Raw genomic sequence first — 14,976 nt, 5'->3', positions numbered from 1 at the left:
TTTTGATGTATTCACTGTTTACATATTCATAAAACGTCATATTCTTGAATATGATCTAAAATGCTGGCGGAGGCTGGCAACTTCAAATAATACTGTGGTGGGGAAAGTGTTAAACTAGACTGGATATCTTTATCTATTTTAATGTGACACATTGTCACTAGCTTTGGAGGAGGAATCATTCTCACAATGTCCTCAAACAGCACATCATCTCTTACTGGCCAAAGAAATGGTTCACCCATATGGTCCACGCACCTTATGCGCACATGTGTCTTAGTGACTTCCTGAAAGACTCCTGGGTACATTTTTCTATCCTATATCAGAACACACAACTCATCAATCATTTGAGGAGCCCACTGGATTTTGACATCCTCGCTGTAGTGTGCTTGAGGCAGAGCCAAAGTTCAAAACTTAAGTTATTAGTGTTGTCATTGATTTCCTGGTGCCACCGTGACTACCAGGTGGATATAAAACTCTCACAGTTTTATTCTTGGCCAAAGTGCTGTAGAAGTGTTTTGCTAAAGGGATATCACGGCCTTGGTTAACAAACCAGTCAGCATTTCATTTTAGGAGGCCTCCCACTTAATCTGGAGCCCCCTTCCTATGGCTTGCTTGCATGGTCCATTACTAAAAAAATGTACTGTCTCAACAGAAGTATAGGAGGCATTTACTTCACCCAGGATAGGGGGCAGATGTGTCCAGATGGCGGGTGGGCCTTTCTGCTTTGATGCAGAAATTGTGCCAAAGCACAAGTGCTCTGCTGTCCCACCAACTTGGAGAATTCCCATGTGGAGCGTTGCTTGCTCCTGGTTTGATGCAAAGTGCATCTCCAGAATCTCTGCTGCAAGCTTGCATGAGTAGTACTTGGAAATGTCTACATTAATCAAGCATTCTTGATTTGTCGTGTTTCTTTTTAATTCTCAGTAGTGGGTAAACTAGTTTCTGATGTTGAATATGTGTCATTTGAGATTCTTTAATTGGTCTTGAAACATCTCTGGCACATTTGCCAACATTGTGTCCCTTTTCTTCTAAAGTGATTGTCATAGTTGCCTTCTGCAGTTTTATTTTCTCTGATGACTGTTTTAGTTGATCAAGTGATTTGGACATTAGCCTCCAAGTTTTTCACTGTTGCTATGCTAAACTGTTGTTCTTTGCAGTTGGGACACACATTGTACATGTAGTCCCTAGAGGATGGATTGCAGCTTTTTGATTTCTTCCAAGTCCATGCTCCTAATTAATTTAAGAACAAGATGGAAAGGTTCTCATGAACCGTATAAAGAGAAGTTCCTCTATCTGCAAGTGTTCGATTAACTAAGGGGTGACGGAGGAGGAGAGACTGGAATTTGGGAAACTGAGAAGTTTACTGTGCAGGTTTCTCTGGATATCATTTAGAAACGTCTTTTGTTTCTGTATCTTCCCTCTGGTGATTGTTTGCTGTTTTCATCCCACGTCAAGAAGACAATAACACATGTCTTGCAGTTGGAACATAATCTTATGTCTTAAAGATCCTCCCAGTTACCACTTGTGACATTACCTGCCTGTGTGTTTTCTTTTGGGTGGCAAAGGTACCCTTGATGTTGGCCATGAGGGCATGGTGAACAAACAACAACAATCTCTGCACTTCACCAGTAACAGGGAAGTTTTGATTCTGGGGATTCTGAGACCTTACCATGTCTTTTTGTATGGTTTCTTAAGTAAATCTTTCCGTTTTTGAAGTTCTCTATTGCATCTTTTTCTGTCTCACTCGCCTCTGTCACTGTTATGACCTTGTCTTGTGCTCTAAGCTTCTGCCTCTCTTTGTTACTTTAAATATGCTGACCTTTTTTAGGATCAACATCCCACCAAGCCCTGTATCTCAGCTGTTTTTCAGCTACTGACATCTGTTTAAAATCATGGTCAAATATCCCTTTAATCCTCACTCTCTTCTGGCACATATACACACATATTTGTTTTATTTGTTTTATGGTTTTATTTGTTTTTTTGCTTACTACTCTATCGGAAATAGTTTCTGTGATCGGCTTGTTATGATGTTGTTGCCGTGTGTGAAGCACTTTGTAATGTCTTTAGAAACGTGTTCAAAAAGTTACTATTCCACAGCATGATATGACTCGACTCTACTCTACTCACTCTTTCTCGGTTTTCCATTACAAATAGTACTGGGTACCAGGAAATTGTTTTGGTACACACCTTGGTCGTGGTCCCGAGCGAGCTGAGCTGATACTAAAAGGTGGCGTGAAAACACTGCAGACAACGTACGGTCACACGACATGGGAGATCCTGCACAAACCCCGTATTTTGAAACAGCCAAGATACCATCAAAAGCAACCACAAGAATTTTTACTCCTCAAAAATGGCAGCCCGCAAAACCACGTCATGGCTAACTGACCGAGTGCAGACATATCAAGAACACTCTCCCTTCATGTCCTTTGTTATAAGTATGTTATAGTCTGGCAATTGTGGAAGACTTTGGCAAAAGGGCATGCAGACATTTTAGCGTGCTCTGGACATGCCCAGGCGGCTACAAAAGGCTACATGGAGTTCAGTAATGAGTTTGGTTGATTTGGAACTTTTTTCCCAGATCAAGTTAATGCTCTCAGAACAGTTAAGACAGCCATCAGTCTTTGAAAAATAACTATTTTTTATTCTTTAAATAATGCTGCTTTCTTTAAAAGAAAATAAATACAGGCTGTCTTCACACATTCCTTATATATTCTGAATTAATTCATCTTTTTGACTGTAGGAAAGACCTTGGTTCTTACAGTCCCACCACAAGGTGAGCCGTGTGTGATGAAGACCACAAGCAGAGATGCATTGATCTTTTGAGACAATGTCCCTTCTCCATGCACCTTGAAAGTAGGTAAAGTTGTGTCAGAAACCCTTACCCTCTTTGTATAGACACTGGTTAGTCCAATATAGGTGAGGCTTGTAAAGCAAGACGGGGCTAACAGCAGCTACATGAGGGCCATTCAGCAGAGAGACGTCTATCCACTGACAGTGCCGACTCTGTGGGTACGTTAAACCTATACATCAGCGTCACACAAGAGTCACTGAGCCTATTTTTCAGTTGAAAATTGGTATTTTTCTGTAAATTTGAGCTTAAAGCTCACATGACAGTTCGGAAAGAATGTTGTTCAACACCCCGTAATCTGTTGTTATAAATGTCTCCTCTGTTTTAGTCAAGGATTTTCTCATGACCTGCATATTTCATACGGCACCATGACTCAGCAAAACATTACTCAGACTATGGGAATGCTCCAGAAGTCTATAAATAGTGAGCATTGTGTCTTATTAAAGGGCCCATGGGGCTCTTATCGTCTGAGGTGACCTCAAACACAGATCTGCCGATGTTGCACTCTGATATCATAAAAAGTGTGCATTTAATTAAGCGTGACAGTGATTTACACTTGTTAATGGAGCGACTGTAGCCAGATTGTGTCTCTAATTTACATCAAGGACGGATCTGAAAACGTTTTTTATATAATGATAAAGGGTTATTTTTCTCCCTGTAACTCTAACATTTATTATCAACACTTCAAAGCTGTGTGTAAGAGGCCAGTGAGCCAGATTTGCATATGTTTCAAATCGTCACAATATTTCCTGTCCAACAAAAAAATGAAGGTGCTATTTATTGGATACCAGGATTGGTTGAGAACAAGTAGGGCCTAATAAAAATTACCCGGTGGTCTGTTGATATTATCAACAAAATGCTGTACTGCAGAATGGCCCATTTTCTGAGTGTTACAGTATATTATTATATTGGATTATTGGATAGTAGTTGGTCATTGTTGTTAATTTCAATCAAAATCTTTTTACAAACAACAATTGCCGTTATATTTAAGGGTGAAATATTAATGCAAAGCTATATAGCTGTGCAAAAAGTGTGGCGAAGTGAAAGTCAGTCTGAAATGTAGCAGAGGAAGCAACAAAAAAGAAACTAAGTAATCAAAACTGTAAAATACTTAAGTGTTACTTATACTTTCTGCCTTTTACTTCCATATGCATTGTTTACTGTTTGCACTGTTCATTTTATATATTATATATATTTATAATTTTTTATTTTTTATTCTATTCTTAAGGTTATGGTTGTTAATTTTAGTTTAATGTATGTTTAATGTATGTTCTGTATTTTTTACTGGATACTTGAATTTCCCTTGGGATAAATAAAGTATTATAATAAAGATTAAAATATATATCTTTCCTTAAAAGCTCCAGGGATTTCTCTAAACTAGTAAACAATGATCACAATATCTGCAGCATCTCATAAAATCCATCTGAGCCTCAGTTTTAAAACATAGTTAAGATTATTTTCAGGCACTAGTTGGCCACCACCGGCGACGTCATATAGGACCCTTCCGTTCAACATGGCGACCGCTGGCAAGAAGTCGGTGTTGTTCGTTTGTTTGGGTAAAAAAACTAATTTAACCTCTTTTAACCTCCTTTAACCTCAAATACGAGCTTCGTGTGTCTTTATATATTCTTAGTGGTTTATTTAGACGTCGTTACGTTTATCTGACAGCGTTATTTAAAGTGTCCCGGCTGATTAAAGCTGCTCTGTTAAATGAATGAGTTTAGAGTCAGTAACGTTTCATTAGAGACACTTTTATCTTATATGTGTTATTTATCTGACACATTTATATGTTATATTGTGTGTTTGAAACAGTCACAGCTTTGTAGAAAACGCTGAGTAATGTTTGACAAACATTAAGGATGACAGCATGCCGGAAATGTACCAACGTGTTTGTGTTTGTCAGGTCAAAGTTCATCGTGAAACTTCAGAAAACCAATAATACTTTTAATAACTACTTTTGTTACAAACTCCAGATATACAAACCACATATATTAAGACAACACATATATATATTATTCTAAATACTTATATCTATTTGATTCTGGTTTCTTAGGTCCCAGGGTTTTTAATTTTAATTATGTATGTTTGTATTTTTAACTGGGATACTGAATTTCCTTTGGGTAAATAAGTATTTAATAAAGTAAAATATATATTTTCCTTAAAACTCCAGGGATTTTTCTCTAAACTAGTAAACAATTCCTGCAGCATCTCATGAAAATCATCAAGCCTCAGTTTGTTTGTGTAATGCACTTGGATTGCTTTGAAATTTCCCTCCAAGGAATAATAAAGTAATTATCTATCTATCTTCTATCCTATCTTATTATATATCTATCTGTAATATATTAATAAATATAAAATGAACAGTTAATAATGTGCAAAAAGTGCGAATTTAAAATGATTGTCAAGTCAGTCAAGTGTGGAGTCAGATTACAGTGTCTGACTCTCTGAGGGGAGGCGTTTGTAGAAGTTTAATGAACCACAGCAGGAATGATTCCCTGTGTTATCTGTGGTTGATCCTGAGCGAGAGGAAGCTCCTCCTGCCGGGCCGGTGGTGTCAATAGAATAGTTGTGTGAGACATTGTTCAGGTGTAGATGAAAGCCTCCTTCAGCTTTGTGGTTCCTTATAATCAACATTCAACGATTCAAGATAGGATTTTTATCCAGAGGGAATTAACTGTTGCAACCGGCTGCAAATACAAGGTGAATAATAACAGGTTGGAGTAAAGAATAAGAACATAAAATAAATGAATAATTAATAAAGGCTAACTTAAATAAATCAAACAATTAATAAATGTGACAAAGATGCACAGAAATTGCAGTTAAACGAAGGTATATACAACATACAGGCAATACCGCAACCCGTTGGCATTTAGCAGCAATAAATTGTAAAATAAGCCCAGAAACTAATAGTGTAAGGAGCCGATTGGAATAAAGTGATCAAAATTGTGCAGCATTGTTAGCAAGCGAAATTAAACAAGGTTTCAGTAGAACTAACACTTACACAGCAGCTCCTCTCACACACCCGCCACCAAAGAGAGTCATAAAACAGAGCGGGTTGAGTTTTAAAAGGGGAGTTGGGGAACCTCACTGAACTGGTTTTAAAAGTCCAACAGTAAGTTTAATGAGGCATTTCAAGCCCCAATAATTTTGGAATAGATTTGAACTGGGTTTTTTGTGTTGGCAAAAAGAACGTGGCCTCAGTTAAATTTAACGAGAGAATCTGTGTTGGATACGTTGGTTGTGAGCGGATAATAAAAGGATGCAACCGTAATTAAACGGCAGCAAAACCTGAGTCCAAACAGTCGAGCAGAAATCCTCCGACTGTTTTTATGTGTCACATTTCCCACATCTGTTTTTGTCTGAATGGATCGAGCGTCTTCTGCTCGCGTCATCTCTCCAAAGCACTGACAGGACACAGAAAAATAAACGATGCATGAACGTTTGCTTATAATTTTCAAGTGGTACCTTACCAATAACAGAAACTGCTACAGTTTTAAACCTAGTTAAGTGGCAGCATTTGACTTGGATTAACATATTCTGTAGGGATTTGTGAGGCAGTTTCCCTTCACGGCGACACATTTAAACATGGATAATTTAGCTGTGCACCAATATTAGTAATTGAAGTATTAGTAAAGGTGGTAAATAAAAGTGTTACAGTGTTAAAGCTGCTCATAAATTGTTTTAATTAAAGTCTGCCGTGGTGTTTGTGGTTGTGAACAGGGAATATATGCAGATCCCCCATTGCTGAAGCCGTCTTCCAGAAGATGGCAACAGATGCTGGCGTTGTGGACAAGGTAATCAATCATTATTACATCGTATAGAGCAGTATTAATAATACATTTTCAATACTGGTATTGGCTTCATATATTTCATCTACTGACAAGTTTTGGCTAATGTTTTTAAAACGTACAAAGAGCTTTTTAAAACTTTCCTTGGAAGTTTGTCATTGAACACAAATGTCAAATTAGGAACAGAAGTAAAGTGTCAAGCAAATGGTAACACTTAAATTACAAAACCAGTTTTGCACGTAAGTACGTTATTTACATTTTATTAAAGGAGCAGTGTGAAGGATTTTGTCTTCTAGAGGTGTAGTTGCAGTCCTAAATGTTACACACAAATTAATAGTTAGTGGTGGCAGATTAAATACAATAAAAACCCTTTCTATTGAGTTAAATCACAAAATGAATATCAAGATATTTTCATACAACTCAATAATCATGCATTAAGTACTGGTGGGTGGTTTGAGGCTGTGGCTGAAAATGCTAAATAGAATATATATATATATATATATATATGTCTAAACTGGAGTGAAATATATTAATCGTCATCAGACCTACCAATACATAACAACAACCCAGCTTCTCTAAAGATCATGAGTGAGGGCAGGATGTGTTCCACCTGCCCTCAAGAGTTTACTTGCCACCTGCCACATGACCATATGTGAGTGTATGAATCATTTTTTGCTGTGTCATTGTTCCCCCGTGCTCTGCTCTGCCTAGTGGAGGATAGACAGTGCTGCCACCTCCACCTATGAGATAGGAAGCTCTCCAGACCACCGCGGTCAAGCCTGCATGAAGAGGCACGACGTGCCCATGAGTCATGTGGCCAGGCAGGTACGACCACCCACCTCTATACCTCTCTTAGCCGTAGTTAGCGTCCCCTTTTTTCTTCTCTGTTGTTTCAGTGGGTCATAGACAGTGGTGCCACATCCGACTGGAATATAGGCAGCTTACCGGACGCCCGTGGTCTGGCCTGCCTAAGGAATCATGGCATTGAGACGGACCACAGGGCCCGACAGGTACAACCAGATGTCCCGGGGCTCCTCTCACTTCGTTGGTGTTTGTGTGTACGAGTGTGATGTTGTTAAGATGGTGCCCATTACACACCAAGGTGCTATTTTTCTCTGTCACTGATTGTAGTTTCTTTCCAGTTTAATACAGGTTCAAATACATTTCTGCTTTAACCTGCAGCTGCTTTCTAATTTCCATGTGATGGAGCTCTGTCAAAACAAGCACATGTTCATCTGAACTGCAGCTGAACTAGATGTAAAGTCCGGCCAACATTGATGATTCAGGGGAACGCCAAATGCCCCAAGCGTGTGTAATCATGATTGATGTTCAGTTTTGCAAATAGAAAATTAGTTAAGATTTCTCAATGCCAATTTTTCCTGTTTAGCCCTCTGTTTCATTTAAGATCAAGCACACTCTGCTTGAACACACCCCCATCACAAATAAGAAAAAAAACAGACTTGATCTGGAAAAAGAAGAAAAAGACCCCTTTTGTAATGAACCCTGTAGAATGGGAACAGAAACAATTGTAAGTGTAATAAAATTATCGTATACATAGTTTATTATTTGCACTTAGTGTTAACCATTTTTTTAACTGCTTGAGAAAAGTCAGACAAAAACCATTACGTGGTCATTGATGGGCTATTTGCACTTTTTTACACATAAACAATTTTATGTAGCGTAAAAGTGTTTTTCCGCTTTCCTAACCTGTTAATTGTCCTGTTAAAACTCCTTAGATTTATCTTGCAACTGTTTTGGGGTCGCAAGAGGTCCTAACCCCCAGGTTGGGAACCACTGGTCTAATATAAAATAAATATGCATTGTGGACCAATATACACTTACAATAATATTCTATGTAGAACCTAAATGTGTCTCTTTGCACATGACTTGCACTTGAATTCACATTTTAAATGTACTTGTAATAGAGCTTTATAATGAAACATATGAACTTGCATTGAAATTATATGGACATTAGAAATGCCCTTTTAAACAGAGTTATACTTTACTCTTCAGTATGCAGCAGGTTTAGCTTAAAGCTCAGATACAGTGACCTCTTGTGACAGTTAAGTGAACTCTACAGGACACAGCAGCTGGTTCTGCTTCTCCTTGAGCAGTTAAAAACTGGCTCCATTTTATACCAAGTAACAAAGTAAATTTGAGACATCGGTGTTATTATCTTGGAAATATCTTTCATGTGTGTTTGATTGTCTGTGAAAGTCGTGAAGAACCTGTTGGTCAGTCCTGTGTCTATACTGCTGTGCAAACTGAGGATACCCGCGGTGTGTATGAAATATTGAATCTAGCAATCATTGTATCACCTCGCAGCATGTGTTTCAAATCCTGAAACAGGCTTGAAATTACACCAAGATGTTTGTCCATGTAGGGCCTTCAGGCCTTACGCTGTGTTGGCTTATCCTCAGTGCAACTCCTACTCCCCTGTGCCCTTAAAATACTCTTTTTATGTTTCCCTGAGAGAACTCTGGGGTCTTTCACCCTGTGCTTGAGATCCGCCGTTCTGTTGGTTTGTTTCTCTGCAAACTGTTCAGTCAGACCCTCGTCTAATCTCCTCAAAGCGCGGATGGGGGGTTGAATCGTTGGCTTAAACCCAGCCACATCCACACAATGAGCTTTGACAAGCTTTTGCTCTTTCCTCTTTTCTTTTATCACCCTTTTTATTTCTATCACAGGCTTTTTGCTCCCACCCTATATGTTTTTTTTCTCCCCCCCATTTTTATTTAACTCGTTGAACTTTGCTGAACTTCTGCCGCCGCCAGTATCCTTGCAGACTGGCCAAGTGGGAGATGTCTTTGGAGACCATGGTATCCCCACATAAACAAGCATACGCATTTGCTTAGTAAAGCAAACATGCTCCAAAGTGATCCATAACAAATTATGTGGAGTATTTAGTACCTTATCAGAAATTGCCAAAGAGACATTTGATTTAAGAGAGCTGAAATTTTAATGTCATATTCGTCAATATGTTATCATTGAGTCAACATTTACATGGAGGAGTTGCCAACATTTAAACTAAGACACTATCCAGAGACAGCCTAGGGTTACTCTTTGGGCTGTCGAAGTGGTCATTTGATGTCATATACGTTAGAAATGTAGTACTTCTGATTTTTGACTCAGCTCTTTCATAGTATAGTATATTACATTGAATAAATATTGTTGTTTACATACAGTAGTATGTAGTAGTGTAAATATATTTAAAAATATCTCAAATATAAATGTATTTAAATATTTGGTAACACTTTACTTAAGCCTCCCTATTTTTATAAATAGTTTTTAACACACTATATGTAATTATATGCAGATGAGGACATTCTTAAATGTTTTCCAATGTACAGTATTTTTCAACAGTTATAACTATGAACATATTTTATCTCATTACAACCGCATTCACACACCAGCCTTCACTTCTGAATGCCCACAGGAGGAGTTATACTCATTGACAAATATATTAATTAACACTTATATCTGCTTCCAACTACATTATAGAGTATTATAAACCGTTTATTAAATGTTTATGTACCGTTTATATAGACTAAGTAGGGGAACGTGCAGTAAAGTGTTTCCAAATATATTCAAGAACAGTTTATTTTTGGGTAAATGGACTTTTTTCACAGTAGACATTTGGACTTGTCATTGGAGGAAAAGCACAGGTGTTACTAATAACAATTATGATGGCTTTGTTATATTCAAGTATCCCATCATGCACAATACCAGAACCCTGAAACTAAAGCAGCTAAATTGAATTGAACCATTTGTTTTTCACCTGTGTGTTTCCTACTGTGATATGTCAAAACGTCTCCTGTGAAAAAGGCCTATTACTGATTATTTTCACACAATTTTTACGATATCGCTTCACGTCTTCTCTGGGTTTTATCATCTTCTGAACTTGCTGAACTATGCCATGTGTGTCTCCCTGCTCATTCCTCATTTACTGTAACAGGCTCCCAGCTCACTCGCAGCCAGATATTTCAGAATTCAAACCGAGGTCTGTGTCAGCCTTGTGAGAGGGCTCGCATGAGCCTTTTTTTGACAGGGGATTACCACTGTTTCAGCTAAGAGTGTGAGAGAGCGAGGTAGACAGGAGCAGAGAGATCAACAGCCGCTGTGATTATCACCGCCACAGATTACCACCCTGTGTGTGAGAGAGGGTGTGAGAGTGTTCAGATGGAAAATACAGTGATCAGACCCTCATGGCTACAACCAGACACTCTGGTGATATAAACATGAATCCAAAACAGTCATAATAAACATGTGTTAATTCTTCTGCTGTTACATGAATGGCCACAGCTGTCTCTGTGATTGAATGTGTGTCTATATCTCAACATCTGGAGCATTGCAGGAGTTTTATTCATGTCTTGTTCTTTTGTTCCTCTCTTCTTTCATTTGCCTCCTGCTGCCCTCGCCTCCTGCTTGACTCTCTCAAAACCCTTCAAAACTATTCAGGGTGCTGCCTGTTTTTTATTGCTGCTTGTTCCATTAAATCATCACTAAGCACAGTGAATACTTTGCACAACACCCCTCCACATGCTTACAGATGTGCAGCTTAGATCCCTTTCATAACCCAGTTTTAAGTGAGTACAGAATCATTTTAAAGTGGTTACCCTTAAAGCCCCAAGAAGGAACTTTCATTTTTTGTTGATTCTGGCGGCCCCTGTGGAGCAAGGCGGGAGCGTTTCTCCCGCCTCGTCTCTTTAAATTTAAAGGGGAACTTGGCAACTTTTTCAGCTTAATAAACCCGTTTAGAAATCATTTGGATGGTTAAATGGCTTGTTCCGGTGAAAATGGTGACCCCCCCACCCCCCTCAGGCGACCCCAGGCGGAAAACCAACCTTGCAACTAACCGTTTTTTTTTTTTTTTTTTTTTTTTTTTTTTTTTTTTTTTTTTTTTTTTTTTTTTTTTTTTTTTTTTTTTTTTTTTTTTTCTTTTTTTTTTTTTTTTTTTTTTTTTTTTTTTTTTTTTTTTTTTTTTTTTTTTTTTTTTTTTTTTTTTTTTTTTTTTTTTTTTTTTTTTTTTTTTTTTTTTTTTTTTTTTTTTTTTTTTTTTTTTTTTTTTTTTTTTTTTTTTTTTTTTTTTTTTTTTTTTTTTTTTTTTTTTTTTTTTTTTTTTTTTTTTTTTTTTTTTTTTTTTTTTTTTTTTTTTTTTTTTTTTTTTTTTTTTTTTTTTTTTTTTTTTTTTTTTTTTTTTTTTTTTTTTTTTTTTTTTTTTTTTTTTTTTTTTTTTTCTTTTTTTTTTTTTTTTTTTTTTTTTTTTTTTTTTTTTATAATATTATTTATTAATATTGATATTTTTTATTTTATTCGTTTTTTAATTATATTTTATATATTTTAATATAATATTTATATATATATTATTTATTATATAATATATAATAATTTTATTATTTATTTATTTTTATTTTATTTTTTTTTATTAATTTTTATAATAAATATATAAAATAAATATATTTTTTATTATAATATTTTTTTTTAATAATATATTATATAATTTTTATTTTTATTTTTTTTTTTTTTTTTAATATATAATATAATATATATAATTTTTCTTATAAATTTTTTTTTTTTTTATATAATTTTTTTTTATATATATAATAATTATATTATATTTTTTAATATATTTTTTATTTTTATTATATTTGTTTCTTATATTTTTTTATTTTTTTTTTTTATATATTTTATTAATTTTTTTTTTTTTTTAATTTTTTTTTTTGCCTTTGGGGTACCAACCCGGTAAATTGATAGGAAGTATCGCGAGAACGAGCGAGAAACCGAACGGCTTTAGGCAATCCCACATAAACGCACACGCCGCCCTCAATAACGGTTAGTGTTAATGTATTACCCACCTCGGTAGATATTGCTCCACACGAAAAAGTTGCCCGGCGAAAAAAAAGGCACATCAGCAGCGGTAGAAAGGGGAGGAGGGTGCGCAAGTGAGTTTTTTTTACGACGTGTTGTGAAATACACGTCCACGAGCTGTAGGGGGAGCTCGTTGAGAAAAATGCGATGACAAAAATGGAAAACCAGCGAAGAAATGGCTAGAGTTGGCAAGTTCCCCTTTAAAGGGAATCCGAATCTGACCCGGTCGCAGTCCTTATAAATAACCACATAAAAATAGCCAATCTTTGTTTTACTGTTTTTAACTGTAACCACATAAAAATCCTTTGTTGTACATATGAGATTTCAGCCCTGGTTGATTTGGAAACACCCATGGTTACTGTGTTAATATCAAACGTGGTTTAATACAACATCAGAAACTCCTTGAGCTGCTACTGCTGTCAGAAATACAGCAACAAAAATGCAGGTGTATCAGTTTAGAGTGCAAGCTTATAACAAATAAGTCTGGTGTCATGCTGCACACGGAGCTGGAAGTTTTCCACAAGACAGGAAAGCCCAGTAAAATTATCTTGCTGTGGAGATGGAGGTGTGTCACCTGCAACTCTTCATCTAATGCCTCACTATTGCCCCATATTGTTTCATTACTCCCTTGCAAAACCTGAAAATGATTCGCTTGCAAAAAGAAAAGCTGAAAATGATTTCTGGATTTTGATGATGGATGTCAGAGCTATCCTATAGTTTACGCTTCCTGTAACTGCTTCACAATAAAATCCACTGTGAAATTTTCTTGTAAACAAACAGAAGTTATGTTTGCATTGTGTGCATCATTTCCTGCGGTTCCCCCCCATGCGTGTGAAGGCTTTTGGAATTTAGTGCAGGAATGTCGGACTCCACCACTAACAACGTAACTTGTATGTAGCAAGATAAATACAGAATGCATATACATTAGCTATTATTGAGGAAATGCTGACAGTATCAAAAACATTTCATGTTATTTATAGTATCATTGTTTGATTGCATGGAAATCTTTGAGAATTATCACTTTAAATGTGTATTTCAGTGACCTGACTGTATTGGAACTGATTGATTTTTAATGCATAAGATTGAACCCTCTCTTCAGGACCAGAGAGAGGCTCTGCTGGCCGTACTGTGTTTCCACACAGAGCCAAAAGTAATATTTGTTTTGTCCTGCATTTCTTTCCCACTTCCAGGTGACCAAAGAAGATTTCCTGAACTTTGAGTACATTCTCTGCATGGATGAGAACAACTTGAGGTACAGTTGTTCCAGCCCACAGCAGCAGTGTTTGTTATTTCTGTAAATGTGGATCGCAGTTGGACACACAGTCACTGAAAACACTAGTGTCATGTGTTAAGTGTCCCGTATTACTTATTAGCGGTTGCCTGGGATAAAAAAAATATTTGCCTTGAAAGGGGTCAACCTAGGCTGTTGGCAAACTGTCTCAATAGCGATCTGTGCTACTTCACATGCACATGAAAATGGTGGTAACATTGAGCTATAACTAACGTGTAGGTGAATGCCTTCCTTTAATGAGCAATATCCTTTCTTAAGCTCTTTCCAAAGGTCAGGGGGAGGGATATTTTTTGAGCGTTTAGGGATCATTTTGAGATCACATGCCTATGGCAGATCTGATCTGTAAGCAGCTTACTGAGTTCTTTGGATGCCTCGTCTTTGCTCTTTGGGCAGTTTTTCCTCCCCTTTCTCTCCCACATTATTTTTTTTCTCCACAACCGTTAAGCTGATGAGACTGAGAAAATGTTGACAAAATGTCTAGTTTAGGTTTCTTTTAACAGAACCCATCTCATTGTTGTCAGTTTGAATGTATTTATTAATTGTTTGACCTTCTGTTTGAGTTTGGATTTTGTTACTTTAGTTTGAGATTGACCTAAAACAGGTTTAGGTGTAATTTTCATTTTCTGTGCTCTTAAAGCATCCAAATCAAGCTTGTTTGTTAGTGTTTGGGAGGAAGTTAATCACATGGATATGATTTTTTTAGGGGTTATTATTCTGTCCATTATTAGTATTTCAAAATTGCATATGGGAGAAGATAGATGTTCCACCTCTTGCAAATGGCAAAAAATACTGTATAACATTACTCATATTTAATCTAAAAAGAGGCTTTTTATTCTGGTCTGTTTTCTTGTTTTTTCTCCATTTTACATGTTTTCTCTTTTCTTCACAGTGAGTTGAACAGGAAAGCAAAGTTGGTGAAAGACTACAAAGCAAAGATTGAGCTTCTTGGTTCATATGACCCTCAGAAGCAGCGCATCATCAAAGACCCGTATTATGTAAGTATTTAAGTACATTTTCAGGTATTTTAGGGCATAATATTCCTCACTGTTTGTTCAATTCCAGCCAGCTGTTCATCATTACATTCAATGTCAAGTGTAAATTAATTTGCCAAAAGGATAAGTAGTTCATGCAACATGCTTTTATTCTTACGACAGCTCTGCAGGGGGGGGGGGGGGGGGGAAAAA

General features: G+C 36.5%; 1 protein-coding gene across 2 annotated transcripts in view; it reads left to right on the top strand.

The window, feature by feature from the left end:
• Nucleotides 1-4,307: 4,307 nt before the first annotated feature.
• Nucleotides 4,308-14,976, top strand: part of acp1 (acid phosphatase 1) — a 17,969-nt gene continuing 7,300 nt past the window's right edge. The window contains exons 1-5 of one of the 2 annotated variants that reach the window (XM_035678887.1): nucleotides 4,308-4,401; nucleotides 6,566-6,639; nucleotides 7,530-7,643; nucleotides 13,692-13,753; nucleotides 14,682-14,787. In XM_035678887.1, coding sequence (XP_035534780.1) covers nucleotides 4,359-4,401; nucleotides 6,566-6,639; nucleotides 7,530-7,643; nucleotides 13,692-13,753; nucleotides 14,682-14,787 — 399 coding nt within the window. In that variant the 5' untranslated portion in view covers nucleotides 4,308-4,358. Of the gene's footprint in view, nucleotides 4,402-6,565; nucleotides 6,640-7,344; nucleotides 7,459-7,529; nucleotides 7,644-13,691; nucleotides 13,754-14,681; nucleotides 14,788-14,976 lie in introns of both variants that reach the window. The other variant, XM_035678886.1, reaches the window with a different exon arrangement.

Source organism: Morone saxatilis, unplaced genomic scaffold, assembly GCF_004916995.1.
Source record: "Morone saxatilis isolate NCDOM2014 unplaced genomic scaffold, NCSU_SB_2.0 Contig7, whole genome shotgun sequence".
In the NCBI taxonomy this organism is placed as follows: domain Eukaryota; kingdom Metazoa; phylum Chordata; class Actinopteri; family Moronidae; genus Morone; species Morone saxatilis.
This window is presented reverse-complemented; position numbering and strand designations above follow the sequence as displayed.